This window comes from Orussus abietinus, unplaced genomic scaffold, assembly GCF_000612105.2.
Source record: "Orussus abietinus isolate OABI.00-Male unplaced genomic scaffold, Oabi_2.0 scaffold381, whole genome shotgun sequence".
In the NCBI taxonomy this organism is placed as follows: domain Eukaryota; kingdom Metazoa; phylum Arthropoda; class Insecta; order Hymenoptera; family Orussidae; genus Orussus; species Orussus abietinus.
In genome coordinates, this window is record NW_019394555.1 from 67,842 (window position 1) to 83,902 (window position 16,061).

The 16,061-nt window shown below is 41.7% G+C and overlaps 1 protein-coding gene across 3 annotated transcripts; it reads left to right on the top strand.

Annotated features, from left to right (window-relative positions):
• Positions 1 to 807: 807 nt before the first annotated feature.
• On the top strand, positions 808 to 16,027 carry LOC105694353. 3 transcript variants are annotated; one of them, XM_012414903.1, is made up of 12 exons: positions 808 to 1,112; positions 1,186 to 1,473; positions 1,553 to 1,585; positions 3,285 to 3,904; positions 4,511 to 4,655; positions 5,058 to 5,277; positions 6,836 to 7,038; positions 9,428 to 9,676; positions 10,747 to 10,883; positions 11,597 to 11,744; positions 13,212 to 13,363; positions 15,260 to 16,027. In XM_012414903.1, the coding sequence occupies exons 1-12, from the start codon at positions 1,008 to 1,010 to the stop codon at positions 15,363 to 15,365; spliced, it is 2,406 nt and encodes an 801-aa protein (XP_012270326.1). In that variant the 5' UTR covers positions 808 to 1,007; the 3' UTR covers positions 15,366 to 16,027. The 3 variants fall into 3 exon arrangements, with proteins under 3 accessions (XP_012270326.1, XP_012270327.1, XP_012270328.1); XM_012414904.1 differs by having other exon boundaries at positions 1,186 to 1,417; positions 1,509 to 1,585; XM_012414905.1 differs by having other exon boundaries at positions 1,186 to 1,333; positions 1,509 to 1,585.
• The last annotated feature ends 34 nt before the right edge of the window (positions 16,028 to 16,061 follow it).

Sequence of the window (16,061 nt, forward strand, 5' to 3'; positions counted from 1 at the left end):
GGAAATAGATGACCTCGTTTCCATCGCACTCTAAATCCGGGATTTATCGGGTCTGGGCGTTTATTACGTATCTTTGACGAGCGCGTTCACTTTTCGCATTTGCATCTCACGTGGGTGTATTCGCCGGATTACGTATTCGCTATATGAAAGAACGAGATCACTAGAGTTCTAAATCCAGTAAGTTACGTCAGAAACGAAGAGAAATTCCCGGTAATTTATCGGTAATTTCTCCAAAACCTTTTTTATCGAGAAATTATGAGAATTTGAATTTTTCAACAGAGCGAACGAGAGGTTTCGATTAGCTATAGAGAAACATCGTAGAGGGGAATTTCCGTTGTACGATCTCCGTAGCCAATCAAAACCTCCCATTCGCTTCTTCGCAGAATAAAATATCAGTTCGTTTGAAACAAATCGCATGGAATTTTCCGTGAAGTTGTACATACGTGAATATTTCTAGCTGGAGGTAAATACGACCCTATAATCAATATTTTCTAATAGTAATTATTACTCTTTAGCTTGAACTTTGAAGTTGATTGAAACAAAAAAATTTATTTAAACGAAGAAACCTAAAGTATAAATAACAAAATTAATGTTCTCTTAAATTCTCAATGTTCCCGGTAACTTACGGTAGGTTTCACAGTTACCTTCTCCAATTTTATGTTACCGAGAATTTTCGAACACTACAGTCAACGCGAACGAACCTTTCGATTATCAGGTTGAGATTAGCGACGAGTTTTAGGAGAGCGCCGCAAATGGCGCCACTGTCGTTCTGTTTGTTTACCCATTCACCGGCTTTCGAACTGTCATCGAGCGCAAGTTCCTTCCAGGTTTTCCGGGTTCTCGTTGGCCGCCCGTTCTTGTTCGCGTTTGCCTCTGTCGCGCGGGTTTTTCATACATTTGTACACCTCCTTTTCTACTCTGCTTTTACCATTAGAACGGCCGGCTGCGAATGACCACGGAGAACGAGTTCACCTAGGCGACAAGGTTCGAACCTAACCTCAAAAGAAATGTCATTCCTCCTGAGGTCTGCAGAAATAGACTTTTTGAATAATAAGGATCGGGACGAGTTGCTGCTTTCCGAGAACGATGACGAGGATGACTTTAATTTCAAGGTAAATGGATCCCTAGTCTTTTGCTAAGCATTGTTTTGCACATCGATGAACGGTTTACCTTCCTTTGTTGCAGTATGTACCTGCGAATCAGTTTAGGGGTATCGTAAAAGCTGTAAGAAGGCGCCGGGCGAAGCTGGACGAAGAGCGAACTTGGGCATCTTTTGTCGAACGACGGGAACTCGAAGAGGCGAATAGAAACGAGTTGGATCATTTGACGCAAGGTATGAAGGACCTTTTAACGGATAGTATCGAGGAAGCTGACAGGGAACTGAAAAGATTAGAGGAAGATGCCCTTCCAGAGAGAAGTAAGAGAGCTTATGGTGCGACGTATTCAAGCGGAAAGAAACGATCTCGGGAACAAGTAACTTTAATACTTTTTGATTCTCTTTATCGTAGTTGAACCGTTGAATCGTATGACTCCAGCTCTTGATGTTTCGCAGACGGAGAAACTGGCTGCCACCCAAAAGCATCAGGTAAGACGATTGATAAAAATAATGATTGCTTGAAAAGAAAATAAGAGTGATTAATTTTGAAATAAAAAATCGTTGATTTCAAAATTACGATCTTTTAAAAATATTTTAATTATTCAAATGAATCTTTCATGTCAAATATGAGGTTTATTTAATATTACTAAAAAAACTTTCATAAGTTTACTCCTGCGAATAGAGAACATATGAGTGATAATCTGATATTTCCAATTTTGTGCACTGTAATCGTCTGCAAATGTAGAAAGAATGTTTTCTTAATACATGTGCATATAAATATTACTGATATGAACTGAGAAATCAAAAGACCATCGAAATTAGTATTTCTGTGTAAATGTGAGAATAGTTAAACTATGTTTAATATGTTTTCGTTTATTTGAAAATAATATTTTCTGGTGTTTTGTATACGTCAGAGGTTTTTTTTCTTGAAATATTTAAAGAATATTAATTATTTCAGTATTCCATATAAACACTAGCATTAAGGGGGAATGGTACATTTTCTCTGTGTGCGTTTTTACACTTGCGAGAACAGGAAACGGAGAACCTTTGCATGCAAAAATGTTAAGTTCGCACTCAAAATACACAGGATGTACTTTGAATAACTTGAATGGGTGAAAACATGGCCTTCCGAAAATATAACTTTCCTTGCGGAGCCAAATTTTTCAATTATTTGTCAGAAATAATATAAATAACGAGTACAAATCCATACCCACAAAACACTCTAATATAACTGTTAGGTAAATGTTACATTTTCGATGCTAACGTGTTACGTAGCATAAAAGCATCGAAGTTAGATATTTGTTATTATTTCCCACTCAATAAGGTAACATGTTATGTAACATGTTAGATCAATGTTATAAGTTCAGTTGCCTTAAAATAATATTAATTTTTCAAACCTTTAATAATGGGAAGTTATTGGGAAGTCCCTTCTTATAGGGTTGAGGTGCATCCTGATTGGCCGTTCGGGTTGCCTAGTATGGAGGGGCCGCCCAATCCGGGGTCGCCAGGTGGGGGGTCGACCAATCAGGTTTTGAGAAATTTGATTGGCCAAACAAATTTTTAAAAAACCGAGAGAAGAGTGTTTCAAATGGAATTCACTTTAAATCCTCTTTCGCGATTTATGTTGTGGGTTTTTCTTTTTTCTTTTATTTCTATTGACTCTACGTTTTCTGGAGAAAAAGTTGGAGAAGTTGGCTATGATTTATGTGTTTTCGAATAGAATTTTGTGGCTAGTCTCCATATGGTGTTCTATTATTGCCGAGTGTTCCGGGTGTTATAACAACATAAATCGCGACAGAGGATATCAAATGAATCCCATTTGGAACACTCTTCTCCCGGCTTTTAAACAATTTATTTGGTCAATAAAATTCCTGAAAAATGGATTGGTCGACCCCCCCATCTAGCGACTCCGGATTGGGCGGCCCCTGCCACCCGGCAACCCGAACGACCAATCAGGATGCACCTCAACTCTATAAGAAGGGACTCCCCAAGAACGAGGACCCATTACATCAGTGTCTGTCCTGATGAAGCGAATAGGAACGTTTGCGAAACATCGGCCCTCCAGCGACAATGGACGCGGCTCACTCCCATTTAAGGAACAACTCTGTTGTCGACGAAAGCTTAAAATCTTTGGATTATTTTAATTGTGACTTTAATGAAATGATTTAAATCAGCTCAATCCTGTCAGGTAGTGCCATCGACGAGAGACAACGGTACCGGGAGCACAAACATTCTGCTCTCAATACCCGAAGAGGAGAACGTTCAGCCCAGCTATGAGAAGTTGCAAGATTCGAAACAGGGAATTAAGACCAACGGCCGCATATCGTCCTCGGATCACAGGATAACGCAACAAAGATCCAACTTTGGAAGAAGTCGAAGAGCAACGATCGACCCGGAGTACAACTCTAGTCCGGAGCTGAGTCCGGAACGGGTGGACATAAACTCGGATTCCAAATTCATCGGACCAGACCCTGGGGTAGGGCACAGGATCCTGACCATTCAAAGGAGGATCTCCGAAATCCTAGACGAGATCTCCTTCAGGCTGAACCGGATCCCTCTGCCGGATGGCGAGGGAGATCTGCGCAGGAGACAGCGAGGAGTGACCGAATTCGCGATTAGGTTCTCCAGGAATTATCTGTACGACCTCGGTCGACAGCTTGCAGATATTCGTCGTCATGTGAGAGCGGTTTCACCGAATGCTAGGATAAAACCAACCAGGAGGGTCGTCTCTCTGCACACCCAAGCCATCGAGCAGAAGCTGATCGCTGCCCATCAGCTCTCACTTAACGCGCTCAAGGCCTATTGTAGGTAGGGACAAAATACCATCAACGTAATACTCTTACTTATTACATCATCCCCACACACCCCCACTGAACACTGTTATATAATTGTTAGGTAAATGTTACGTCTTCGAAGCTAATGGGTTATGCAGCATAAAAGTAACATGGAAGTTAGATGTTTGTTATTATTTTACACTCAATAAGGTGACATGTTATGTAACATGTTATGTAACATGTTATATTAATGTTATAAGTTTAGTTACCTTAGAATAAAATTATTTTCTCAAACATTTAATAAAAAATAATGCAATTTTATAACAAATGATGTCATTTTTTATTTTTTATTATTTTGTGGCACTTGGCAATAGTTAGGTATTATACAATAAATCAGACTCGCACTTAACGGGCTGAAGGCCTATTGTAGGTAGGGACAAAATACCATCAACGTAATACTCTTACTTATTACATCATCCCCACACACCCCCACTGAACACTGTTAGGTAAATATTACGTTTTCGAAGCTAATGTGTTATGCAGTATAAAAGTAACATGGAAGTTAGACGTATTTGGTGTCGAAGTGGAAGTACCGAGTAAATATTTCTATCCACTTGCATCGGTTTGTCTCTAATTGCAGGCACATACCCAGCTGCGTCCTGCAGGGCTATCCCGGGAAGCTCAAGGAAATCCTACAAATTGTAATAGACCTGAAGGAGATCTGTAACAAGGTTCATCTCGGCGACGACCACTTCGGGTCCGGAGATGCTGACGTTCATCCCCTGGTATGTACATCGCCAAGAGATGGTTGCATCAACATTCAAGTTGGAATTCTTAATCAAGAATTACTTAAGATGATACGGAAGGCGATGAGAATTTTAATCGACGTCGATAAATTAAAATTCATCTGTGCCCTTTTTGGTGGGAACTCCATTTTGAATACTCAAGTGGTAACATGCTGGCGCGTCGCGTTACCGACATTTATATTTATGTTGAAGTCTCTTATGCTCTATGTTGAGAATTATACGACGTGATGCGTTCATATGCCATTTTAGTAAAGTAATGATTAAGAAGATCGATGTAAAACTGTCGAAATCCCGTGGATTCATGATATTTGTAACTCTGTCTGACCAATGGCGCCATCTGTGACGCTTAGTTGCAACTAAACATTTCTTCTAACGTTTCAGGGCAAAGACACCCACTGCAGGTGCTCGGCTATCCTGTCGAAATTGCGACCCAGCTCGGACAACGAGTCCCAGGCGACGAGCCAGACGACCCGGTCGACCGCGGTATCCGGCACGCCGACGACGAGCAATGGAGGCCGAGGAATGGCCGAACCAGCGAATCGCTTCAGCATGTACGCTTCGGAGAACCGAGTGCCAAAGAATCGCCGCCCCAGGAGACCTAGTACGTGGAACAGGTTCAAGCGGACTACGCAATAAAACCATGGACGTGGATATAAAGTTGACTTTAGTCATTCAAGAGGTTCAAAGAACGACATTCATTGTCCAATTTGACACTCCAGGCTGAACATCGCAGATAATGACTAGGTCTGGGTTTCTTAATGTGGCCCCCACGTCGTTCTGCCTGTGTAGGCAGTCAAATCGAGAGAGAAGGAACATGGGGCGTCTTCTATTTCTCTCTCTCTTTCTCTCCCTTTCGATGTTTCTGTTCTGTTTCTGTGATGGTGCACCTATTTTGGCCTGCAGTATCCATTGGGACACCTTAGCCAACTCAAACTGTTAAACTGTTTTGGGTATTATTCCTTTGTCTCGTATTGGAGTTTGTTCTCTTTATGGGTTGTAAGAGCATAAGGAACTAGTCGCTCTCCATGCGGTTGTTCCTTTGTGTGGTGACGCGGCGGTACCAGAACGTCTCCCGCGTGCTTTGTTCCTGTTTTGTAGGTCTTAAGGTGAAGTGAAACACGTCGAGGCACTTAATCAACGTCGATAAAGAAGATTTTTCTAAATGCCTACGTTGCCGACGTTCGTTTTTATATCGACAGCTGTGTTGAATTATATTGTGTATTATACCAAATGGCATATTCCACCTGTCGTTTTCGTACAATAATTATAAAGAAATCGAAGTAAAACTCCAGAAATCCTCTGGATTCATGCCTTCTGGGGCCCTAGTTGACTGCGGAGGGACCCCCTACGCCATCTGTGATTTCCAGGTCAATTAAATTTTCACTCCGAGACCTCGTATTCCCATCGTTTTAGCAAAGAAGCGCATACAACACTTTTTTTGTCCTATCCCGTTCAAATGCGAGTTTATCGATTACCAGAGTGTTCTAAATTGTCGTAAAATTGTCCTGATCCTTTGGTTTCTCATATCGGAGCCTTCGATAATTGTATATCGATCGAAATACGAGAGTTCGACGCCATTTTGGTTCTGGTCTGGGCTATTAAAAAATTTTTTTGAAAAATCCAAATTTTGAATGCGTCAGGACAATTCTTAGATGATCAGGAGTGACGTGTCAAAGTTTCGGACAGTTTGGTCTAATACCCTTAAAAAAAAGTGTTGTATTCGAATCGACTGATTTGAAGGATGTTTCACTTCACCTTAATATGTTGTTATATTGTTTCGTTTACGGTTTTGTTTGTTGTCTTCACATCCTCTTAAGGCGATGTGAAAGTGGCGTCGAAGAGGTGTTGTTTATAAAACTTCTCCCATCACGGTTTACCGAATAGGGTGAAACTCTACAACGTGAATAGGGAGACTATAAGGAAGGTCCTGAAACTCATGAAATTTCAATCCTTTTAAAATTCGTTTATAGGTATTCTAAAAATAGCTTATAAAAAATGAAATTTCCCGAGTTTCAGGACCTACCTTAGGGTCTTCATATTCACGTTTTAAAGTAAGAAACGATTTGAGATACCCAGTTCGTAGGAAAGTTTTATGAACGACTGAGCTTTCGGATGCCACTTTCACATCCCCTTAAAGGTTTTTCTTTCTCCTTTTCCAGACACTTGTCCCCGCCGGGATAGGATGCGCGGCTCCACCAAGATCGTTTCGAACAGTCGCATCCCCTTGGAACGACTTCCTTGTCCCAACCCCAGTTCCACGAACCTGAGGTCGTCCAAGGAAGGAACTCGCGCGAAGATCCAGGTCCCCGTAAAGGAAGACGACATCGGCACCGTAATGGACTCGGTGCCTATGAACTCCGCGGTAAGGGTCTCAGGCAGGGTTGCGTAAGTGTAATACGTCATGTAATATACATGGTTTCCTACATGTATATTACAACGTATCATACATCCCTAGTTTTCTACCCGAGTGCAAACCACATTGTGCCCTTTTCTTTTTAAATAGAAAATAAATTCGAAAAACCGTAATTTTTGGGTGGGTCAAAGTGGTGTAACCCCTTAACGGCGTTCACCACCAAGGTGGGGACGATGACTTCCACCGCTAGATGGCATTAGCATCGAATTCGGTGGGAGGTAACCAAAACGTACTTTCTCGCTCGAATGAGGGAGACGCGACGCATAATGGGCAGTGTTTAGCAACGGGCAAAAAATGTGTGCGTATTTTGCACGTATAGGACTCACACAACGGCTAGACGCCTCTGGACTAGGCGCCGAAACGTGTGTGACCCTCGGCCGCACGCACACGCCAGGTGGACGCTCCGCCTAGAGTCGGCAACGGTTGCTAAGGAATGCCCAAATTTCTCGCGAGAAACTTGAAAATCCTGAAAAAGGTGCTCCACGGGGACAAGTCTCGAGGTACCGGCCCGAAGGCCAACCGCGCCTAAACCATTGGTTTCTAGCGGCACCCCGAAGGGTATACGTAATCTAACGTCACTACCGCCCCCACTATCAGGGGGGGTAGTCCCATGACGGACCTGGAAAAATCCGAATGCTCTGGACCGCTCGACAAACCCTGGGGAGGCGCTAGCCGGGTCGGGGCCTCCGCGACGCACTCCCCGAAGGGAGGCCGCTTGACCCCGCCCGTTGCCCGCGGGGAACCAACGTGGAGGTCTCTCCCCTGCACCCGCGTGGTGCGAGCATCCGTGCAAGGCGACAGCTGAGACGTAATGCTCCAGCGTGGTTTGGCGAGCTTTCCCGGCTAGGTCGGGTGGGAACCCGATCCATCGGCCGAGTTGACCCGGCAAATATCGGATCGGTTATCCCACCTATCGGCCCGTACTAGCTCGCCGGCCTTCTTATTACGGCCGGTAGGGCCGGCCCCCAACCCGCACCCGGATAAACCGAGGACACGGGACGGGTTACCCGGAGCACCTCCAGCCGTCCGGTCGAGAAGTATTCCCATGACGAGGGCCACCTTTCGCCGGTAACTCTAGGGGGAACAAGAGTGCGATCAAACTCCGCAGAGCGAGCATCTCTCATGGTTCCCCAGTAGCCATTTGCCGTTTCGTTACGGATCCATAGGGATCCGCATCCAGCCCCACCACGAGGAGGTTTACGGATGGCTCTTGGGCGCGTGGGGGCTGCCTCTCCCCCACGTCGTTGCCTTTTGGAGGCCTGCTCCACGGGGACAACGATTTTGAGCGTATTTCTCAACCGATTGAGCTCAACGAGTGCTCGTTTTAAAGAGAAAATGTTGATGTGTGTTTATATGGGAGCGATTTTCGATCAAGCACCTCCTTCCTAGGTAAAAGGGCATTGAAATTATGTCCTTGCACTTTTTTATATGAAAATGACCACTTATCGAAAATCGCTCCCATATAAACACAGGTCAACATTTTATTTTCGATATGAGCACTCGTTAAGCTCGATCGGTTTAGAAATACATCCGAAATCGTTGTCCCCGTGAGGCCCTGCAAAATCGCTGGAGTGGTGAGCGCCCTTAAGGTGAAGTGAAACATGTCAAGGAACTTGATCGACGTCGATAAAGAAGATTTTCCTAAATGCCTACGTTGCCGACGTTCGTTTTTATATCGACAGCTATGTCGAATTATATTGGTTATTGTACCAAATGGCATACTCCACTTGTCGTTTTCGTAGAATAAATGTCAAGAAATCGAAGTAAAACTCCAGAAATCCTCTGGATTCATGCTTTCTGGGGCTCTAATTGACTATAGAGGGATTCCTTGCGCCATCTGTGATTTCCAGGTCAATTAAATTTTCACTCCGAGACCTCGTATTCCCATCCTTTTGGCATAGAAGCGCGTACAACACTTTTTTTGCCTTTATCCTGTTCAAATGCGAGTTTATCGATTACCAGAGTGTTATAAATTGTCGTAAAATTGTCCTGACCTTTTCGTTTCTCATATCAGACCCTTCAATAATTGTATATCGATTGAAATATGAGAGCTCGACGCCATTTTGGTTCTGGTCTCAGCTAAGTTACAAAATTTTTCCCAAAAATCCAAATTTTGAATGTGTCAGGACAATTCTTAGATGATCAGGAGTGATGTGTCAAAGTTTCGGACAATTTGATCTAATACCCTTAAAAAAAAGTGTTGTATTCGAATCGACTGATTTGAAAGGGGTTTCACTTCACCTTAATACTATAATTTACTGCAAAGTGCCACCCTGCGCCATCTGTCTATTCAGTGTCAACTAAATTCCTTCTCCTCGTTACGGTGTTTGTTATCCAGGGAAGCAGCGATGATCAGTCCAGGGATTCGATGAACCTGGTCCCGAAAAGTAGGAATCTCGGCACGCAAAACCGCACGTTGGTGTCCAAGGAACCTGGATTGACGCTCTGCAAGGAAACGAAGGTTTACAAAAAGGACGCGGTTGCTTGTGGGCGACATCTGGGCGAGAAGGCGGCAACGATGACGAGGAAACAACTGTCCGACTTGGTGCCGGTTATCGCAGATCTAATGTCTCTCGTAACGCACGAGGTGCGTTATGGTGCTCCAGATTTGTGGATATATGTGCCCATAATTATGAAAGTGGTCTAAGTCAAAATTAAAAAAAAAAATGAGCATCAGTTATTTCACGCCATATTATTTCAAACGAAATTAATTCAATGTAATTTCGAAACAAAAAATATATGACTTAGACCACTTTCATAATTATGGGCACATAGAAGTCTCATTAAGGTGATGCGAAAGTGGCGGCAAAGAGGTCTCGATTATGAAATTTTCCGAACTGGGGGTACCGAATCGTTTCAAACTTCACGATGTGAATATGGAGGCTGGAAGGAAGGTCCTGATACCCACAAAATTTTAGTTTTTTGAAAATTTGTTTATTTACATTTCAAAATTTTTTATAAAAAATCAAATTTCATAAGTGTCAGGACTTCCTTATAGCCTCCATATCCATGATGTAATGTTTAAAACGATTCCGTACACCCAGTTAGCGTTATGAACGATCGAGCTTAGGAATTCCACTTTCACATCCTTAAAGTGAAGTGAAACACCCTTCAAATCAGTCGATTCGAATACAACACTCCAGAAATCCTCTGGATTCGTGCTTTCTGGGGCCCTAATTGACTGCAGAGAGACCCCCTGCGCCATCTGTGATTTCCAGGTCAATTAAATTTTCACTCCGAGACCTCGTATTACCATCATTTTGGCATAGAAGCGCATACAACACTTTTTTTGCCTTTATCCCGTTCAAATGCGAGTTTATCGATTACCGGAGTGTTCTAAATTGTCGTAGAATTGTCCTGACCCCTTCGATTCTCATATCAGAGCCTTCGATAATTGTATATCGATCGAAATATGAGAGCTTGACGCCATTTTGGTTTTGGTCTGGGCTGAGTTAACAAATTTATATAAAAAATCCAAATTTTGAATGCGTCAAGACAATTCTTAGATGATCAGGAGTGATGTTTCAAAGTTTCGGACAGTTTGGTCTAATACCCTTAAAAAAAAGTATTGTATTCGAATCGACTGATTTGAAGGGGGTTTCACTTCACCTTAAATTACCCTTTTCATGTCGCTCTGTAATTTTGATTCGTTTTCAGGAAAACGACCTCGAGATCAGGCCTGTGTCCTCGGCATCGATGAAAACCATCATGGAGTTCTTGAAAGAATACAAGGCACCGAGGAATCCCGTCAGACTAATTTCTTCCGAGGACGACCCAGGCTCTACCTACCGGAAGTAATGCACATCCCTCTTTAAGGGGATGTGAAAGTGGCATCCAAAGAGTCAATTGTTCATGAAACTTGTCTTCGAACTGGGAGTACCGAATCGCTTTAGACATTACAACGCGAATGCGGAGGCTATAAGGAAGGTCCTCACATTCATGAAATTTCATTTTTTATAACAAATTTTATAAATATGTAGGAATAAATTTAACAGTAAATGAAATTTCATGAGTTTCAGGACTTTCCTTATACTCTACATATTTATACTGTAAAGTTTGAATCGATTCATTACACCCAGTAAAAAAAATTTCATGAACGAGAACTCTTTGTCGCCAATTTCACATCACCTTAAAAGGCTGTTAAAACCGCTCCTAGTAGCACATATTTGTTTTATATTTTCTATATATTTAACGAATATCGTACATTTTGTATATATTTNTTATAAAGACTATATTCTAAAGTAAACGCTTTGCAAATATTTCAAATGTCTGCTAAATATTTACAAAATGTACGATATGCGTTAAATATACAGAAAATATAGGTGAAATATTTTGTGCTACTAGGGATCTCATCGCAGACGTGAAAAACGTGGCGGAACATCCGCCAGGAAATTCCGGCGATATTCTCGCCTCCGACTTTACAATTCAATGTGACCGACTTTCCTTTACCGGGACCTACACTCGCTTTTTAATGCTCAGGTCGTCATTGCGATTTGCATTTGTACAGGTCGTGCGGGATTCGGAGCGGCTCGAAGAACGTTCAGCTGATCTGTCTCTCGGCGAATGAAACTGCCGAGGAAGCTCCGAAGTTCAGCGACGCCTCCTGCCAAGCCGACTCGGAAAGGGTCGCAAGAGATGAGGAGTCGTCTTCGCATGTGAGTCGACTAGCTTCTCCTCGTGGTACCCCGAGACAAAATTCACAGTTAAATTAACTGTTTTTTACATCTCGTAGCTCGAAATGCACTCGGAGACTTTTTATAGTAAAATTAAGGGGATGCGAAAGTTCCATATAAATATCGTTCATGAAACTTTTTGCTGAACCGGATGTACCGAATCGTTTCAAACTTCACAAACTCAATGCGAAGGCTACAAGGAAGCTTCTGACACCCATGAAATTCCATTTTTTATAACAAATTTTGGAAATATCTATGAACAAATTTGTAACAAATTTAATTTTCATGACTTTTAGGACCTTCCTTATACCCTACATATTTATATTGTAATGTTTAAATTGAATCAGTGTATCCAGTTTGGAGAAAAGTGTCATGAACGAAACCTTTTTAACGCCTTAAGGGGACGTGAAAGTGCCATATGAAGGGTCGATCGTTCATGAAACTTTTCGCTGAACCGGGTGTACCGAATCGTTTCAAACTTCACAAACTCAATGCGAAGGCTACAAGGAAGCTCCTGACACCCATGAAATTCCATTTTTTATAACAAATTTTGGAAATGTCTATGAACAAATTTGTAACAAATTTAATATTCATGATTTTCAGGATTTCCTTATATCCTACATATTTATATTGTAAAGTTTAAATTAAATCAGTGTATCCAGTTTGGAGAAAAGTTTCATGAACGAAACCTTTTTAATGCCACTTTCACGTCACCTTAAGGTGAAGTGAGACCCCCTTCCAGTCAGTCGATTAGAATACAACACTTTCTTTTAAGGGTATTAGACAAAACTCGCCGAAACTTGACACATTACTCCTGATCATCTAAGAATTGTCCTGACACATTCAAAATTTGGATTTTTGAAAAAAATGTCTTAACTCAGCCCAGACCAGAACCAAAATGGCGTCGAGCTCTCATATTTCGATCGATATACCATTATCGAAGGCTCTGATATGAGAAACGAAAGGATCAGGACAGTTTTAGGACAATTTAGAACACTCTGGTAACCGATAAACTCGCATTTGAACGGGATAAAGGCAAAAAAAGTGTTGTATGCGCTTCTATGCTAAAACGATGGTAATACGAGGTATCGCAGGAAAAATTTAATTGACCTGGAAATCACAGATGGCGCAGGGGGTCCCTCCGCAGTCAATTAGGGCCCCAGAAAGCACGAATCCAGAGGATTTCTGGAGTTTTATTTCGATTTCTTGGTATTTATTGTACGAAAACGACAGGTGGAGTATGCCATTTGGTACAATATCCAATATAATTCGGCCCAGCTGTCGATACAAAAACGAACGTCGGCAACGTAGGCATTTAGAAAAATCTTCTTTATCGACGTCGATCAAGTTCCTCGACGTGTTTCACTTCACCTTAACCGTATCAAATAGTTCAGTTTTGCAGCTGCTTTTCTCTCAGTGTGTGTAGCCATTTTCGCCTTTCTTTGGTAGGTGTCCAGGGAAAGTGGCGCAACCGAGCTGACAGTTTCAGAAGAGGTGAGCGCATGCGCATTGGAGTACCGGCGCAACTACCAGCAATCGTGTAGTTCGAGCCCGATGTATTCCAGCAACACACAGAACAAGCCCTGGGACGTTGTGGCCTGGTAAAACACCCACGTCTTCATAAAAACCTGTGATCTATATACTAGCAGAGATGAGCGGAGAGATGTTTCACGGCATTGTTTGAAAGGGAGGCACGGCCCCCTGGCGCCCTCTACGCCCTTTACCCCTCTGTAAAAATTGGAACTACTTTCAAAGGGGCGAAATCTTCGTGGTCGGTAAAACAGGGTATACGTGGGTGTCGCGTTGTAAACTCAATCATCCACGCATAGCAACTTTATTTCGTATTCGTAGTCTTGTTTCCCAACGTACGTTGACCCTGATACTAAAAACAAAAAGGCGAAACTTCATTCTATCGATACTGTGCCGTATTTGAAATCTGCAGATGGGTTTTTCTTTATCGATAGGGAACATTTCGCAGTTTTTAAAACAGTTCCAAGACGCTAGGGAGCCGTGCCTCACTCTACAATGGCATAAAACATATCTCCATTAATCTCTGATACTAACTGGATAGCTGTATCCTACAAAATGGCGTGACGTTTCGAAGCGATCACAGCGCCTCTAGTAATGGGCACGGCAGCTAATATCGTACTATTTGCGCATGTGTCAAAATAATGCGCGATTCAACCGTAGATAGTATAAGAGGTACCAAATTAATTTACTGGAAGAAAATCATTGTAATTTTTATGAAAATACTTACGAAAAAAGAAGATAACCGTTTTGTTTTAGTCGAAGGTTTCTTACGATATGCTCAACGCATCATTTTATACATATATTATGCCTCTTCTTACATTTATACCTTAAAAGTTTACCTTGGTGAATTGACGGTTCGTTTGTAATTCCCGCGTTTGACGGATTGAGAGTTCATAACTTTTGCACATGCGCATTCGTTACTTATTTAGTATCGCTGCCTGTGTGTAGTTGGCGCTGGGGTACCTTGAGTTCGTCAAAGTCCTCTCTGTATAGAACAAATAGGTAATTACCCACTTTTCGAGGTTTTTCAAGATTTTAACGTATAATGCGTAACAAAGTAGTTTACCAGAGAAAATCGTAGAAAACCAGTAAATTACGTTTCCAATATGAAGAATGCCACAGATGGACGATATACGGCTTCTGCTAGGTTATAAACGTCTTTTAGCACATATGTAAACACGGAAATATTTTAAAGAATAATAAATTAATTTGCCGCTTGTATTCAAAATTTTTTAGAATTTTACGTTTTCAATATGGCGGATTCCATAGATGCATGATATATGATTCGCGAGGTTAATGTCTTTTAGTGCACATATAAACACGTAAAAATTGTTAAGAAACAATTAATTTACCGTTTGTGTTCAAATTCTTTCGACTTAACCCTGTTTAATATAAAATTTTTAATTGGATTTGTTATTTTCTATTTAAAAAGAGAAGGGCGGAATGTACTTTGCGTTTGCGTAGAAAACTAGGGACGTCCCAGTGAACACTATTATATAACAGTTGGGTAAATGTTACGTTTTCGAAACTAACATGTTACGTAGCATAAAAGTAACATGAAAGTTAGATGTTTGTTATTATTTCTCACTTGGTAAGGTAACATGTTATGTAACATGTTATATTAACGTTATAATTTCAGTTACCTTAAAATAATATTAATTTTTCATACATTTAATAAAAGAAACTAACTCAATTTNAGTTTTAAGTTACGTAACTGTTAGGTTATTACATCGTAACAAACGTTATGTTATGTGTTAGTCTTAAGTTACGTAACTGTTAGGTGTTCAGTGGGGTATTATACGTTGTATTATACGCGTAGAAAACCACGTATATTACATGACGCATTATACTTACCCAACCCAGGGTATCAGCTATCCAGTTAGTGTATAGTTTATTTTCTATATTTATTTTCTATGTTTATTTAGTGGTCGAAACTGAACCGTGTCTAATGAAAAATTCCTCCTCAGGATTGCCGACAAGCTGGTGAGCGACCTGACGTCGGAGGTCTCGAAAGAGCTGCAGATAGACGACGTGATCAGGAGGATGTTCGAGCTGGAGTTCGAGGAGTTCTAGCGGGGAAGAGCAGATGAAGCGAAATTCAGAGGGCAGCAACTGCACTATTGATACGCTTTGTAAATAAAGGGTTGTCGTCTGATCGAAAACTCGAGCACGAGCTCGTCGACAAGCTGGCGAGTGTCCCGATGTTGGAGGTGCAGATTGTAGAAGTTCCGTTTTTCATTTTGGATTTCGGCCTAATAATCGATCCTAATTATCCTAATCCATTAACATGAGTTTTCGTAGAGTCAACACCGTGAAGTAGTATAAGGGGACATAACGCCAACGATCGGTTCCACAGAAAGTGGAACCACTCCAAAATCGGGACCAGGATCTCAGATTTTCGCTGATCTAACGACGCGAGCGCTACTTGCGGAGAATAAGGAAACTCCGATCCTATTTGACCAAAACATTTCCTACCAACGTAAATTACCAATCTTTTAATCTTGCAATTAAGTTCCCGATGTCGGAGGTGTCAAAAGAACACACAGATTGTAGAAGTTCCGTTTTTCATTTTGGAATCTGGCCTAATAATCGATCCTAATTATCCTAATCCATTAACATGAGTTTTTGTAGAGTCAGCACCATGAAGTAGTATAAGAGGACAACGCCAACGATGGGTTCCACAGAAAGTGGAACCACTCCAAAATCGGGACCAGGATCTCAGATTTTCGCTGATCTAACGACGCGAGCGCTACTTGCGGAGAATAAGGA